The 17,668-nt window shown below is 39.2% G+C and overlaps 1 protein-coding gene across 2 annotated transcripts in view; it reads left to right on the top strand.

Annotated features, from left to right (window-relative positions):
- Positions 1-518: 518 nt before the first annotated feature.
- Positions 519-17,668, top strand: part of grm2b (glutamate receptor, metabotropic 2b) — a 59,937-nt gene continuing 42,787 nt past the window's right edge. Inside the window, exons 1-2 of one of the 2 annotated variants that reach the window (XM_041783104.1) lie at positions 519-1,015; positions 12,347-12,975. In XM_041783104.1, coding sequence (XP_041639038.1) covers positions 12,466-12,975 — 510 coding nt within the window. In that variant the 5' untranslated portion in view covers positions 519-1,015; positions 12,347-12,465. Of the gene's footprint in view, positions 1,016-1,948; positions 2,047-12,346; positions 12,976-17,668 lie in introns of those variants that run through there. The other variant, XM_041783105.1, reaches the window with a different exon arrangement.

Below are 17,668 nucleotides of genomic sequence, written 5' to 3'. Positions count from 1 at the left end.
AAAAAACAAGCTGCCTCTCTACTTTTGTGGAGTGCTGAGCCTCTCATCTGGAGTATGATTCAGTTTTAATGAGATGGAGGTGAATGAGGACCTGGCCAACCTTCATAGAGAGAAACAACAACAAAAAGAGAGAGAGAGAAGCTGATGTTCATTTCTCATCTCTTCTAATTTTAGCAGAGCTGACGCCGTGTAGAAAGATTTTTGATTTTTTTTTTTTTGGGGGGGGGGTCTTATTAAAAGTTAGACTGGCACCACTCAGGCAGCTCCTCTGGGAGTGAGATGGGGTGAGTCACTCATGTTCTAAGTTGGAAAAAGGATTCAATGCGCATTTTTTTAAAACATATATTACATTCCTACTAAAGAGAGCTCCCCTCCTTTGGAATGATAGGTTTCATTATTTTTTGAGTCCCTCCTGTATCTGTGCTCTAACTCACAGGCGCTTTGTGAAGCTCAGTCAGGTTTATGAGAGGCGCGAGCGCAGCGCTCATTAGAGCTGGAGCTGCTCACAGAGGCTGCACGCGCGCTGCTACCGCGGGATTTGTCAACAGATCTGCTTTTCAACTTTATTCGGGGAACTTTCCGACGAGACAGTGCTATTATTATGAAATGTAACGGTTTAAATGAATGTAGCTAGGGTAGGTTTTATTCGTAGCTACTCAGTGCAGCCCGGTAGCGTTTCATTCAGGAGGAGAATCCTTCTCGAAGATCTCTGCTGTTGCTGCTAATGGACACATGAGCTCTACAGGGCGGTAGGTAGCTTCTGTTATCACTACTGTCTGGGCTTTTACGACCCAGCGTTTGTGACTGCAGGCAGGAGTTGGGGAGAGGAGTTTGGCACACTTGCCAGTAGACTTCAGAACCAAGGACAGATCCAAACCGCTGCCTGGCAAACATGCTCAAAGTGAACCACATCTGGACTCCGCTCGTCACGTGAAGATCTGCGCTGTGAGGTTGTCGCGAGGCTGGTGGAGAAAAAAGACCTGCGGATATATAAGAGAAAACCGGCTCCTTCAAGGTAAGAAATGAACATGTCAAACTTTTATTTTGAAATAGAAGTAGTTTTCCCTTTTTTTATTATTAATCACAGGGTTTACTATAGATGGAAATGTTCTGTCAGTCTCTCACCTCAAAACAGAAGGAAACAGCACCTATACTTGACAAACACTGCACATCCCTACATCATCAGAGTCTTCAACACCTGTCTGATAAAAGTGAGGTGCTGTTTTCTCTCTCTGCAGCACAGGTCACATTAATCCACACTAAAAATGAAATTATCACTCACACCCTACTACAGCGTAGCCCCCCTGCTGTGTGAGGCTGAGAGGATGTGCAGGTGAGAGGAAATGTAAATATATTTAAGCTTGGACAGATAATTTTATGAATCAAATTGTTGTTGGTGGAAGGTGTGATGTAGCGGTGGGATTTCTCTGGAAGTGAAGAAGGTGACAGTGATGGATTGGTCATGGGCTCCTGAAACACCTCCACCTATCCCCATGGACGTTATTATTGTGTTATTTTCAGATACTCTATCTTTCTCTTTTCAAAGCTGCTCTTTACACTCATTAACTTTAGCTCTGCATTAATATCTACAGGAGATTTTAACACTATCTGCTGTTTTGGAGTCAAGCAGCCCAACAGCCACATTCCCTTGTGCTTTTTTCTGATGAAATCATACATTTGATCTATGTTCAAATTCTCAATCAGCTGGCTGCTATCCACCACAGAGGCTTCTTAATTCCTTCAGCTGACAAGTCCAGGTGGAGGGATAAACTGAGCCCCGGCTGGAGATGATAGAATGATGGAGATCATTCCAGAAGTGATGGAGGGCGCAGTTTTCTCTTCAGTCAGGGACTTTTCTTTCGAAGAGCTGGATCCTACTTGAAGGACCATCATAGGTCACAGTTTTAAAGGATTCAGCTGATTTTTTGGGGTCTTTTGGCTTCAAAACAAACATTTATTTTCTTTAGGGAACAACTTGGTGCTTGATATTACAGGTCAGGTGAAGTTCAAGCTGCTTAGGTTTAATTGTTTGCTCTCATTTTCAAGGTACTGAGGCTCGGCATGTTGCGTGAACTTTTATTCTTAAAGCCTGTTTTAATCTATTAATTTTGAGTAAGTAGGTTCCACTACTAGTGCATGATTTTTTTTAAAATCGCATTTATATTGTCCTTTCAGTAACCTTTGGTTAAGCCTTGCAGCCATAGTGATGTAAAATAAGTAATTAATCATTAATCATCTTAATTGCAATTAATCTAAGGATTTCTGTTGTCAATCACAATTAATCTTCCCATATTGAAATTCCATTATTCTGCATTTGAAATGTTTTTGATCAGTTTTTGGTTTTAGTACAGTCTTAAACTAAGAGTAAATAGTGACCTGCTTTTATTCTGAAATAAAAAGGAACTTTCAGAAGATAAAACAGGATTTGCGGTTAACCACAGGAAAAGGAACTTATGAATTATCAAAAGGCAAACTATAGTACAGTATAAAGGTTAATGTATCATAATACTTCAGCAGACTATCGGGTTTGTTTACAGTATATTTTTGACCCTTTTTATGTTTTTTTTTATAAATTTGAATGAAATTGCCTTATTGACCCGCTATAAAGAGACATTCACGAGTGTGCGTCTCCCATAAAAACATCAAGGTGCCACATCCAAAGTTAGAAATGAAGCTATGAATGCTGCTCATGTCAACATTTTCATCAGTCTCTTGCTGCCGATATTATCCCAGACTCCTGCGCTCTACAGAAGGATGATGGTTGTGATTCGCTTTCTCCTCAGCAGTAAGATCAAACATGCAGCTCACCTGCGATGATTACAGACTACTGAGAGGGACTGATGTTATGTGAGCATCTTTATATAGCGTACTGCTGATAAAAACTATCAAAATAGCAAATAAAAATAGTGAAGATACACAAATGTTTTAGATCTTGTTTAATGGACTGTTGCTTCTTCTCCTTTCACATGTCAGTGTATGTTTAAGCTGTGTGCTGGTGCGCTTTCAACCAAGGCAAATTACATCTTATCTTATCTTATCTTTAAAAACTGTTTTTGTGTTATTTTTGTATTGTCTAAAGGTAATTGACTTACTATTTTAATAATAATAATAATAATCATATCTTGGATTTATATCGCACCTCTCAAGGAATCCAAGGACGCTTTACAAGAACACATAAGACATGGACAGACTATGTGAGGGGTAGGATGAGTGTAAGGGGTAGTTTAGTGAAGACTGTAGGCTGTGGTGAACAGGGGGTGCTTAAGATGTTTTTTGAAAATATCCAAAGACAGAGCGCTACCGATGTCTGCAGGCAGAATGTTCCAGAGGGTCGGGGCTGCAGATGAAGGCTCTGTCTACAAAGGTTCAGAGTTTGGTTTTGGGTATGGAAAGCAGGCCAGTGTCTGAAGACCGAAGGTGATACAGAACTGCTTTTATTTTTAAAGAAAATAAGGAGCTCTGGATAAACCAAAGACATGAAGTTAACCATGGCATAAGGAACTTGTAATGGATTGAAAGTGAATAAGGGGGCCGTAATAAGGTAAATGTCTGGTAACACAATGTGCAAATGACTTTTGACTTGTCCATTGTGAGGTTGGTAAGGTTTTTTTTTTCTTTTTTTTTTAAAGTGAAATAAGACTATTAGGAACAGCGGTGTAATTGTTTTACATCACTGTTGTTGCGGAAAGAAAATTCAGTGGCTTGACCAAATGGTGCTGAAAAGTGCATAAAGCATGCTCTTAAAAACACTATAAACGACGACCCGAAAAACAAGTAAACTTTTGCTCCTTAATGTCTTATTTCACTCATTTCACAGGCAGCTCAGTGGACAAGTCAACAGTCCTCTATCCTTTGTGTTACCAGACGTTTACCTTTGTACTGTTCCCCTATTAATTTTGCAATCCATAACAAGTTCCTCTATTTGTGATTTTTATTTTTTTTTTTAATTTGTGCTTTTTTTGTCAGCACTGATATGCCTGGATTTTGTGGAGTTGAGCTCGCCTAGTTCTGTTAAATGCTTCATTTAGATAGGAAAGCTAAGAAGAGACAGGGCACATGGTGAGAGAGAAAGGGGGAAACATGCGCCGAGACTGGGAACTGATCCCACAACCAGCCTCTGTAAATGGATGACTGCTGTACCCACTGAGCTAAAGTAGTGCCCGTGTTTCTGCGCTTTGATAGGTTTTATCAGCTGTATGTTGTATTTAGATGCTCACATAAAATTACTCCCTTTCAGTACTCCATAATCATCGCAGGTGAGCTGATCTTTCTGTTGACAAGAAAGCGTATTGCAACCGTCATACTAGAGTGCAAGAGTGTGAGATAATATCAGCAGCAAGAGGCTGATGACTGTTGACAGCATCAAAATCTTCATTTCTAACATGAATGTGATACCTCAAGTAATGCATTTACTGAAAGGAAGTACTTGTGAATGTCCCTCTATAGAGGTACATATGGCATTATGATACAAATTTAAAAACAAACTAAACAGGGTCAAAAAATATACTTGGAAGGCTGTAAATATACCTGAAACACTGCATATACAAACACTTTGTGACCTTTATAACATATAGCCATATTATCATTTCTATTAGTTCAGTTTTCTACACTATGTGAATTATCTGTGGTTATCTAGTATAGTATTATCTTGTACCTGCAGTAATGGTTAGTCATTGATATAATTTCAACTTTTGACACAGAGAGTTTAAGCGAATCTCAAAGTGTTCCGGTGTACAAACAAGAGCATGAAACACCATTAAGAGCATACGAAGAACATCTAAAAGTAAGAACATTTTAAGAAAGGCTCATTTCAGCTTGTCTCTAATCCATCTTGTGTTCTGCAATAATATTAAGCTCCAAAAACCTCATGTAAATGATTCTCCGTTCATGTAAACAACACAAAGCTATGTTTTAGATGTATCTCATGGGACAAATGCTGCGCTTAGGCTGTTATTAGTCAGCTTAATGATTCATGTGTGGCAGATTAAACAATAAAATTTAATGTCATGTCATGTATTTAACAAAAGGCTTGCCGAACAAGCCCAACAGCAAAGCCTAACAGTTGAGGTGATGTTGAAATGATAATTAACATAGTGATTAAACCCCCTGGTGTAAACAGCACACATCACTGAGACTGTTCTGCTAATTCACTGTGGATTTTATCTTCAAACAGGTGGTTAGTCCCTCATCTCCTCAGCCCGGTCTCCAGACATGAATAGCACATTTCTCCATACATGCATACATACATAGTACTATGCCTGAACGTGCCGATCTGTGTGGTAGCTGTGAGCGACTGTGCAGTGAGTCATACATTACACAGCCGCCATAAGGAAAGATGCTCTCAAAGCTCCTTTATGCTAATGTTGTTGAAATACTGTCCTGGGTGGGAGCAGTTGTGTACTAGCTGCTGGTTCAAAGCTGAGTAAAGCACACTGCCTTTTCTTTTTGAACTCTCCTTTCAGAGGGAATATTGTGCGCAGACATCTGGGGGGCGAGTGGCTGAGTGTGAGCGTGACAGCCGTTTCTACATCAAGATACTTTTAATGATGTGATCCGAGGATGATAGGAGCTACTTACAACTAATCAGAGGCTTAGATTTAACACTCTTGAAGGCTGATAACTCTGCCCCCTGTCTGAGATTTCACTTGGAAATGTGATTCTAATTTTGTTTTAGCTGTATCTTATAAGCATTTTGAGCCTTTGTACTTCTTAAGGGGGTGAAAAAGGCTCTGCTGGACCCCCAGCCTCTCTTTGACCTATAGGCCTGCCTAATTGGCTGTTCCTTATTGGACCATTAATCCACAGTGTGACCTCCTCTTTGCAACCAGAAAGCCCCCATCTGCTCCAGCAGACAGCGCAGGGAAGCAATTAGACTTTTTATGCTGAATTCTCACAGTTGCTTTCTCACCTTGGCGCTGATAAAAGGACAAATGTTGTGAAGCTTTTCCAGCACTGACCCTAGTCTGGGGATCGTCCAAAAACAGTTGAAATACTATTTCTAAAAGAAAAGAAATCACTTTGTTTTTCTCTGTCTCTCTGATGAATTTCAGAAACATTTCAAAGTTTTTCCCCCTTTTATTCTGATTTCTTTTACCATGAAACAGTTCAAATGAAGCTGATGAACAAAAAGGTTGAATGCTGACATAAATGTAATGGCCTCTAATTCATTTCCGCTGGTTAGAAAAGAAACACAGCAAAAATGGCTTCCTGAATGCTCGCATGATAGATAAAACATTATTAAGTGCACAGCAGGAGCTCAGCCAATTGAGGAGAACTATAAAAAAAGGGCTCTCCAAGCGGCCATAAAAAATGAAACCAAAAAAGCCCTTAAGGAATTAGGTTGTCTAAGAAAATGCTAGAAAATACTCTGCCTGCTACTAACTGGTGTTTCTTTTTAATTCTTGCCCCTGCCCCTCACACTGCCTGAGTCCACCACTGACTGTTTTTTTACACTCCCAGCCTGGTTGTTACTAGTAATTAAGAGCATTTTTTGTGTTTTCAAACTCAATACAATTGACCTGTGTTTTTTCATTCTAGAAATTTAAGACTTTGATGTGTCTGCTCCCTTAATTTAAGCGTATGCTGCAGATCACATTGCAGGTAGACTGTGTGAAATTGACAAAAAAGCAAAAGTAAGACATGCTTTTTCTGTTTTTTTTTCTTATCTATTAAACACCATATCTCAAAGAAAGCATGCCATCATTTAAATCACATCAAGAAAATTCAAAGTATGTATTTTAAAGGTACAATATGTATTTTTGCACAAAAATGTCCAGATTTTTTGGAAATTGCATACAGAATTACAACAAGAAGTTTCTTGTCATGGTGGCTGTCATTAAGGAGTCACCATAGCAGACAATGACTTGTTCATTGTTGCTGTGGAAATGCTGGATGAATGACTGCTGCTCTTCTATTCATGTTTTGTGCTACTTACTTGTAATGGACCATGATTATTCTCTGCCATCCGTTACAAGTCAAGTTTCCCAGGGTCATGAAACTAAAATTTTGAGCTTTGTTTAGAACACGTTTGGACGATTACAGTTCACAATGTGAGTGTTTAAACTGTAAGACAAATTTGAGACAAATGTCCATCCATCCATTTTCAATACTGCTTATCCCGGGGTTTCACGGGGGGGCTGGAGCCTATCCCAGCTGTCATTGGGCAGGATGCGGGGTACACCCTGGACTGGTCGCCAGTCTATCAAAGGGCTGACACATAGAGACAGACAACCAGGCACGCTCACATTCTCACCTAAGGCCAATTAGATTCACCAGTTAATGAGCATGTTTTTGGTGGTGGGAGGAAGCCAGAGTACCCAGAGAGAACCCAAACGTCCCCCAATTTAATCACTCTAGTTTTCACATGTTCTTTTTTCTTTTTCGGATCATTATTAAAGTGAGGAAAAGTTCCCCTAAACAGCCGCACTTCCAGTTTTCTCTGATGACACCTCTCTTTTCTTCTTGCTTTATGACTGCTCCGTAAAAAAACGTCGCTCAGTTTTTTTTTATCAGATTAAACTCCAACATAATAGGCTTGGTTTTAATTTCCAAGGTTTCCTGTGCAGGAAATGTGGTGACAGCTTCAGGAACTGGCATGAAAAGTGCTAGATGGGGTTGTGCAGGCAAGTCAAGTTCTTCCACAGCAAACTCATCAAGCTGTCTTTACAGTCCTTGCTTTGTGCACTTGGACACACAGGGATAGAGAAGGGCCTTCCCCAAACTGCTGCCACATAGTTGGAGGCATAGCATTGTCCAAAATGTCTTGGTTTGCTGATGCATTAATATTGCCCTTCACTGGATAAGGAGCCTAGCCCAAACCCTGAAAAACAGCCCCATACTATTATCGCTCATTCACAAAACATCACAGCTGGCACAATGCAAGTGTCAGCCAAACAGACAAGCATGATTTGTCACTCCACAGAGCATATTTTCATGGCTCCACGGTCCAGTGCATGCTGTATAACAATCCATTTGAGGCTTAGCATTGGGCTTAGTGATGTGAGGCTTGCATGCCATGGAAACCTATTCCATGAAACTCCTGCTGCACAGTTTTTCTGCTCACATTAATGCCAGTGGAAGTTTTAGAACTCTTAAGCTATGGAATCAGCGGAGCATTGGTTACTTTTATGCAGCATGCACCTTAGCAGTTGTTGACCCTGCTCTGTGATTTTACATGACTGAGTTACTGTTGTTCCTAAATGCTTCCACTTTCTAATAATATCACTAACAGTTGGCTGCAGAATATCCTGCAGGGATGATATTTCACGTATCCATCATGTTGCAAAGGTGGCATCCATCAAAGCAGCAGGGAGAATTTCCTAATTTTTCTTATCATGGACTTTAAAAATGATTAGAAAAATTAGAAAAGAAGGCAAGATCGTACTGACTATTTTGTCTGTTTTTCATCAGATCTTTGAAAGTATTTAACAATCCCAGACAGTTTTTGCTTTACATTTTCATAAATGCACCATACGGTTTCCACCCACAACCTGATGTAATATTTATCAGGAGGGATAGTCAGCATTCATTAAACTTTTTCCTCCTGGTGTTTCGGTTGTTTGTATCTTGCACTGCTCCTGGGATGTCATGGGGTATTCTTCAAATGTCTCTGCAAAAGCATACTCCCGAACAAGAACACAAACATATGCTGGATGAACTTGTCTGGGTGTAGCTTCTTCAGCTGGTGTTTTTATACCCTCTGTTCTGCCTCTGTGAGCACTACCAGGACTTAATCTAGGAATACAGAGATATTGCATCTATATTTGGGTTTTCGAGGGTTACATCTAAATGTTGTGTGATAATATTGGTAACAATACAGGGTATCAAATAGGAGGAATCAGTAATAAGCTCCCTGCTGCTTGTTAATGGAGAGGAGGGGATCTGCTTATCCAACAAAACTACAGCCAAGCTCTGTGTGTGTGCTGGTGTGACTCCTCCAAACCTGAATTTTAAAAACCAGACACACAGAACATCCATGCATCCCTCTGATTTTTAAATGATGTGATCAATGCTGCAGATATTTTTCATGAAACAGAATCATAGATAAAAGTCAGGAATCATGAGTCATTATAGTCCACGCCTGTGTGTAAAGATAGATCAATCTGTTTGTAGGACTCCTGTGTGCATATGTGTGTGTTTTTGATGAATGTGACGAGTGAGTGTGTTTGAAAGAAACAGGATTGGTTCCCCCTCTGTGTGAGCTCTGTGATTGAACCAGCCCTCCTCCCTAATCAGACATCATAACAACTCCTTGTGATCCCAAAACCTGTAACCTCCACATGATAGGAATCCATATTAGCATACATGTCTCACTGCCCACTGCCCCTGCAGTCCAACCCTGATTTTTTTCTTACTGGGCTATGTTTCCATGGCAACCACAGCCATTGAAGAGACCCACCATTTATGTGATATCTCGGTTGTAAGCTTGGAAATTACGCTTCACTTGAGAGATGTCTTAAATATCTGTAAATGTTTGATGTGGTCACTTAGCAGCGATAACTCCAAGTTTGTCTTTGAGATAAAACTGCAGTGATTATATTTCACACTGGAACCCGTGAGAGCCTGACTGAACTTATCTCTACTGGTGTTTGGCTTCAGAAAGTAAACCATAAGATGTGTGGACACGTTTAAGTCTCAAAACAGAGCAGCCTTGGCCTCGGATGGTCCAATAACAGTATTATTTTTCTGTAGATTGTGTTATGGCGAGAGAAAAGCAGCTCAGGCAAAAATCGATAAGAATACTGTATAGGAAACTTGCTGAAGAAAGTTTGATTTAACGTGACTTAGATAAGAAACAACACTGCCAAGGTGTTAAAGTGTTTGAGCCTTATTGTTGCTGTTTCATATCATTAAAACATACAGGCGTCAGGAAGTAAGAGTGCTTCAATACACAGATAAATTATGGGAAAGATTATTTACCGCAAATACAAAGATACTTTGATGCAAAAGATTGTTTCTCACAAAGTCATTAACCGATAAACAAACATACATAAGTTTGAATGCATCATTGTTCATAGCTAGTTTTATATATATTTATAGTTTTATACATATAGTTTTATACATATATAGACTGATAAACTGATCAGTTCATTCAAGGACACACTGATATATACTTTGAGAGAAGGATATGACGATATATGGATTTGAGGTACATAGGTACAAAGATACACCAATACAAAATATATTAATTCAAAGATACACTGAGACAGTGCTGTGAAAAAGTATGTGCCCCCTTTATCAAAGTAATTTTACATACAAATAATTAACTAGTTCTCTGTTAACTAGACACTATATTAAAACTCATTACACTCATGAAAATTGAGTCTTGCTGTCAATTGTCCCATATCTGTCCTCATATACTGATGATCTCAACTGTAACCCTTGCTAAAACAGCAAAATCCAACCATCGTGGTTTCTTTTGGAGTAGTTCTGAAGAAAGACAAAAACATTCACTGTGGATTGTTCTCATTGATGTCCCCCTCTCATTGATGGCTCTTCCCACAGCTGAAGTCACGTTCATTATTGCTGATTAGCTGGGATGCCCTGAACAGCTACTCCCAGTTTTGGGGAAGTGAGATGGTGCTCTTGCCATCAATCCTAACAATCCATGCCTTTCTGCATGACATGATGTGTTGGAAACACTTCCACTTCATCAGAGAATTAGCCATAGGTATGTAGATTTACACACTCATCAAAGTCCATTGCAACTCTCTGCTCGGCCCAGGCCCGTCCTTGTCCCGGACGCTGCATCTGTGTTTATGCTTAGGCTTTGTTTGACTTTTCCTACATAAATAACCTCAGCACCACATTGGAAGTCGGTTGTAGTAAAATTACTTTGAGTTTATATAAAAAGAGTTTTGAATCATATCAGTGTTAATTTTGACAGCTATTTTTAATTTTAGTCTCAGTCTTAGTCTTTAGATCAAATGTCTTATTATTTTAGTCACATTTTAGTCATTTCTACCATTTATAGTTTTCTTAGTCAACATAAATGCAAAAACATTTTAGTCTATTTTTAGTTCTAGCATTTATTCTCTTGTCTGAATCTGGTACCAAATCATGGTAGTGTGTTATATGCACCCTGCCAAATCTGGGGTCCCTGCTAAACCTGGAGTCTCTGCCTTCTACAGCTGAGAGGAAGAATAGCTTCAGATGCATTGCATTTGAACAGATTTACCTACAATGGAGAAATACCATGGATTTTGAATGCCAGACGAGAACTCAATTACATTCCAGTCTAGTATTAGTCATTTTGATGAAAACATAACTGCTTTTAGTCAGTTTTAGTCATCAAAGATCTATTTTTGGCTAGTCTTAGTCTAATCTTTCTCATGGAAAAACAAGTATTTTTAGTCATAGTTTTAGTCGACAAAATTAACACTGCAACATATCATCTATTATGTTATTTGGACATTAATACTCTTATCTGCCAAACATCTGTCTGTGAAACCAGCCAAAACTGATAAATACCAGCTAATTGATACATAGATAACACTGATACATAAATTAAAAGATACATCTGTACTTTGGGACAAAGATGTATTATCACAAAGATACACTGATTCAAAGACAAATTGATATAAAGATGCTTTTAGACAAAGAAACAGCAATAAAAGTGATCATGTCTCCATAGGTAGAGTCGGTCGTCTCTCAACCAGGTTGCGGGTTTGATCCACAGTCATAAGTTGATGTGAAAAAGACACTTAACCTCGACTTTGCTCCCACTGCTGCGTCAGTGGTGTGTGTGGATCCATATGGCTGATCCATGTGACTACTTAATATTTTTGACCACTCTGCATAGCAATCTTTGCCATCAGTTTGTGACTGTGCTGTGAGTGGGTGTGAATGGGTAAGTGTGACCTGAGATGTAAAAGCACTTTGATTTGTCACACAACTAGAAGAGCACTAAACAAGCTCAAGTCCATCTATCATTTTAGAAAGACACATCAATCCAAAGATCTAAAAATGCATTAATACATAAATAATTTGGTACAAAGACACATCATTTAAAAGAAACATCAATGCATTAAGAAATACTGATATCAAAATACATTACCACAAAGATACTAATAACTTCTATTGATACAAATGTAGATAGTTATTTAAAGATGCATCTTTATATTGATACTAAGATCCATAACTACAAACATAAATTGTAACATGTTTATAATTTGACACAATGGTACACTGATATAGATATAGATATAGATACTGTGATGCATACATTCATATACAAAGACATTGAGACAAAGAAAGGTGGACAGAAAAGGCTCAGAAGATTGTTGGTGCAGAGAAACAGGCTTCATGCAATATTAACTGCTAATACTTTTTCCTTTTATTCTCTCAGGAAGTATCAAACATGCTGCACCCACCGAATGAAGACTTGAAAGTGATCTGCCTGCAGACCCTGTGAACCTCTGCTCCATTCTACTTCAACCAACCCTGCTCCCCCTTACCGGTCCTGCCATGCTGAGCCTAACATTGTGCCCCAGGTGGCTGGGCTTCTCTGCCCATTACTGGCCTCTCCACATGCTCTTACTGGAGCTCCTTATACTAGGAGTCCTGCCCAGCATCTCCAGATTACCACCCACAGCCAAACGTGAGATCATCCTAGACGGGGACTTAGTAATCGGAGGTCTGTTCCCAGTGCACCACAAAGGTGAAGGGACAGAGGACTGTGGGAAGATCAATGAGGAGAGAGGGATCCAGAGACTGGAAGCCATGTTGCTGGCGCTTGATGAGATTAATTCCAGTGATCGCATCCTCCCCGGACTCCAGCTGGGAGCCCACATCCTGGACACTTGCTCCAAGGACACATACGCTCTGGAGCAGTCTCTAGATTTCGTCAGGGCCTCGCTCACCAAGGTGCACGATCCAGGCTTCATTTGCCCTGACGGCTCCAGACCGATCCAGAACGAGGTTCCATTGGCCATCTCTGGGGTCATCGGGGGATCCTACAGTGATGTTTCCATTCAAGTAAACAGGCAGCTTCTTTTATCTCTTAAGTTTGTTTATTTATTGTATTAGTATTCAGTAACAGTGGTGGCTAACAAGGGCAAACACGCTGCAAGGAGATTTCCATTAGGAGAAATGGGCTGTAAATTTAGAAATGAGGAAAATTGAATAACACACAGCAAAAGTCCAAAACAAATACAACAACGGGAACATGTTGCAAATGAAAATAAAAACAAATTATGAAGACCCGAAGAAGAAAAAGGCAAAGTGAAAAACACAAACACAGAAAACAACTGTGATAGAAAAACACTGAAAGGCATCCTATTAAAGGTTCTCCAGGCCTGAAGAGGGTGCCAATTTATATTTGGAGAAAATATAATATTTTATCTGGAGAAAAAAATCATACAAAGAATTTTTGGGCTGTTGAAAGGACAAGGTTTACAGGCCTGGAGAACTTCAGTAGTGATGATATTTTACCCCTGTGGACTTGGGCCCAGTCCCGATCTCCACCCTCAGACCTAAGCATTGAACCCTCATGAACTTTATTGGCTTCAAATGGGCAGTTTGAGAGCATGAGTGATGGCATAAAATATGAGTAATGGGACACACTATCATGACATCACACTTCACATGGAAACATAATGTGCCATTAAATACTGAGAGAAACAGCACCCCATTTCTAGTATTACCATATTTGCATAATTTCTCCCCAAAATAAATCAAATTTTCATATTAATGTATCATGAACAGTCGGATCAAACACACAATTAACTCTTCAGATGTGTTCTAGATAACTAAAAAGTGAACTTGCAGCTTTCATTTTAAATTTACATCTTCTTATCGTGTTCATGCAGGTTTTGATTTAGTAGAAAGGCCAGAGTTGCAAATGGACTGGAGCTGGAGAGGACATTTTGACTGCTAGACTAAAAACTCTGCAATGATAGATGCCCAGTACAGAGATGCATTTATTACATCAGGAGATCTTTTTGAATTTGAAATAATAAAAGGCATGTCTCCTCTAGCAAGAACAAAGCAGAGAGTCAACCTCAGAGTAAGGCAATGCATGCTGATGAAGAATATGCACTATGGATCTTGAGGAACACCTATAGTCACAGGAATGAACTCTAATTCAGTCGATAACTTTACTCACAGAGTGAATGTGTCTCACATCAAAAATCAACAACAGTTCACTGAGAACATGACCAAAAGAACCTCCAGCAGGAACAATGGTTGAAAAGGCAACATCTAAACACAGCTAAACACATATAAAACACACCTGAAGAGTTTTCCCCAAGGGCATGATGGGGAACTTAACCTACATATCCCAATCTGGAAGAAAACTTGGCTGAAATGAAGGTACAGTTGCGTTTATGTTTCTGAGCGGTGAAAGTACATAACATATGGCTGTTGGTGCTACCTGGTCTACCCACTCTCATTGATTGTTGCGGGTATTCCATCGGAGGCACTGCGACCTAGAATGGTTCTGATTTGAGGTCTTAAGCCTCCTACGGACTGTGCTTTTTAGCAGTTTCATATGTTTCTGGCATGCTGCTATGTGAGACATAAATCTCATACAACATCAAAATTGATGTGTGCAAACTGTACGACGACCACCCCCTACTAAAGGCTGCTAAATCACAGGCTTTGACACACACTGATGTGCAAGAAATAAGTGTCATCAGTGTGCGCCACATCAATGTGCATCATTCATCTATGCAGCCAGTGCCATGGTAAATAATGAAGCAAAGCAACATTAAAGCCATTCTAACAGTTAAAGTGGGCCACCATAACTCATAGAAAACAGTGTTTTTCAGTAAAGCAATGCCCCTATTCCAGAGCTATACATTTTTCAAAAAGCGAAGTTTAAGGTATAAAAAATGTCATGCCACTGGTATTATTAAGACAAGCAACACCTAGCAAAATATGGAATGAACCTGACTCAATTTAGATGCTTTATCTGTACCATGCAGCACTTTTTGTCTTGCATTGATGAAAATATTCTTGGCAAATGCTTTCGCTTTTGTCCAAGACTTTTCCCTCTAGGAGCTCAATATGAATTCCCCACTTCTCTTTTTGATCATGACCCCTGTTCAGAAAGAAACCCCATTAAATGGACTTAGCCGTGGTACCAGGCCTAATATTTTCAAAGTCAATGCTTCAGACCCCATGAGATACTCTGCTTAGACCGCTGAGGGGTTGCTGAGAGGCAGGGGCTGGGAAAGATGGTAGCTCTCCTCACGATGGACCACAAGTTTAACCTTGAGATCAAACTTTTCAACCGCAGCAACTTTAGATTTAAATCTCTATGTGGTTTTGTTTAAGGGTAATTCCAGCTGTAATTTTCCCATCTTATAAATAATATCCTCACCTAATTCAATAGTAAACACCACATCCCCCACACACATCCAAAAAAATGTAGATAATTACCAAAAATATTTGACATCTCCATCGTGACTGAGCAAGACTGAGCCTTTAACAGAGGAGAAATTTCTGTTGGTTGGAATAAAAAAACACCAGGGATGAATGTGTTTGAATATCCACAAAGACATCTATCACTCTGTCAGACGCTTTATTTCTGCCTCGTAAAGAAAGCTGACCTTTCACACACAGATGAGAGGTTGCCAGCAGCGATGCATAAGCACATTAATGAGGTAATTCCGATTGCCCTCTCATGCTATTATTGCCATGATGCACTGAGTCTTACTGGGACAGAGTGTGTATGTTTGACTTGGAAACAATTCCTATTTTGTTTCAATACATAACACATTGATATTACACATAAACACACACAGGTTATCACTGGCTTAAGTTATAGGGAAGCTTATGTGCATTTAAAGGTACTTTTTTACCCCCTTTTGTTTTAGTTTTTTTTTTTTTAAACCAAAAAACAAAACAAATAAATAAATGAAAATATGAGAAAAAGATGCTATAGACATTCTTATCTATTAGATCTTGTTATTCAAGACATTTAATTTGCTAATTATGGTGTGCTTTTATTTGGTTAGTTTTTTTTTCATATCATAAGTCGGTCTGATTAGGCATCAGATTTTTGTTTATTAACAGTGTTTGAATGAAAAAAAGTATCTGTTTCCAAGTTCTTCACACCCACATCCAATAAGCCATAATTGGCTTGTTTTGCCACTGGCCACAACCACTAGCTTATTATCTCCAACAAACTTGCAGAATACTTCAGACCAACTTATTGTTTTGTTGCAATTTTATCCATTAAAAAAGTTACTCCAACACAAAGGATCCCCATCTTTACCATTTAACTGTATTAAATAACACCCCCATGGCCAAACTCATCCCACAGAAACAAAATCTTCCTCTTCTACAGTAACCCTCTAACAACTCAGTGATATCATGTTGTTCATCCTAGCCATTATTATGATGGGAAACGCAGCCCCTAAAGGTCAAAGCTAATAATAATGTGCTGCGTGCAACAGTTACACATACAGTATGACTAATGGTGGACATTTTCACACATGACAAACACTGTGCAAACATGAATATTTCATATTACACCTGAAAGTGCTGATGACTGAATCACTGCTAATGAATATGCAGCGGTGTTGAAACAGTCTCATCAGCATTGATGCGGCTGTATGGAGATTGTAACCCTGAGTATAGGGGGCTGGAAACATGCAGTTGATGAATGCATTTTAAAAGTTCAGCTGTAGATGTTGGGCAATGACTATCAGGGTTGATTGTAAAGATGTGACGGTGGTGTTGATGAATCTAGTTGTAGCTGAGGAAATTAATTTTTACTTCATCAATATCACAGTGCAAACTAAAATAGCTGTCTGAGGCGGCAGACCCACGCCTAAGCAGCGCCACCGAGGAACTTGCGCTCCCATTGCTTATTATGGTGTTCAAAATTTCAAAGTCCGAGGAAAACCGAACGGGTGCGTGGATCATCACTAAAATGTATTCGATTCTTCCCTGTCACTATCCCAATATTCCCTGAAAATTTGGTGAAGATCCGACTTTCCGTTTTCAAGTTATCTTGTACACATACAAACAAACAAACAAACAAACAAAGATACGGAACCCTTTACATAACCCCTTGCCGATTTCATCGGCGTGGGTAAAAATGTAGGGTAACTATGGAAGTCCAGTTAATAAGATTAAGACTGTAAAAACAAAGATAAAGTGTCCGTGACACCCTCCATTGCTTACAAGTGTGCATCAACTCAGCCACCAACTAATGCTGCAAATGAATAAATAACCTAAAGGTACATGAAATAATTCACTATCTAAACAGGTGTTTTAGGAAAATAACCTCACGTGTTGAATTCTCATTTTGAAAAAAGTAGGCTACATTTAAAGATGAGAACTAATCAGGATTCCTCAGCATGTGCAGCCTGCCTCACATGACTTTGACCCATTACACTAGCTTAATTTTTTAAAACCAAAGATCACTACTTAGTTTATCCAAATAAGAAAAATAAAAACAGACAAGAAATTAGACAACACATGATCGAAAAACATGACCACATCGGCTGAAGCAACATTATTTAAATAAAATATTGTTGAAGGAAAAGAAAGTCACATCTTCCTACTACTACTTAATATAGTTGCTGGTGTGTCTGTCTGTCTTCATTTGCACGCAACACTGTTGCTCCAGTTGTCATTTATATCGCTCAGAAGACTTCTTGGCTGTACAGGGTTGAAACTGGTGACATAACAAAATCATGAATATGCCAGATGTTAT

This window comes from Cheilinus undulatus, linkage group 3, assembly GCF_018320785.1.
Source record: "Cheilinus undulatus linkage group 3, ASM1832078v1, whole genome shotgun sequence".
In the NCBI taxonomy this organism is placed as follows: domain Eukaryota; kingdom Metazoa; phylum Chordata; class Actinopteri; order Labriformes; family Labridae; genus Cheilinus; species Cheilinus undulatus.
The sequence above is the reverse complement of the archived record's forward strand: the minus strand, read 5'-3'. Positions and strand labels throughout refer to the sequence as shown.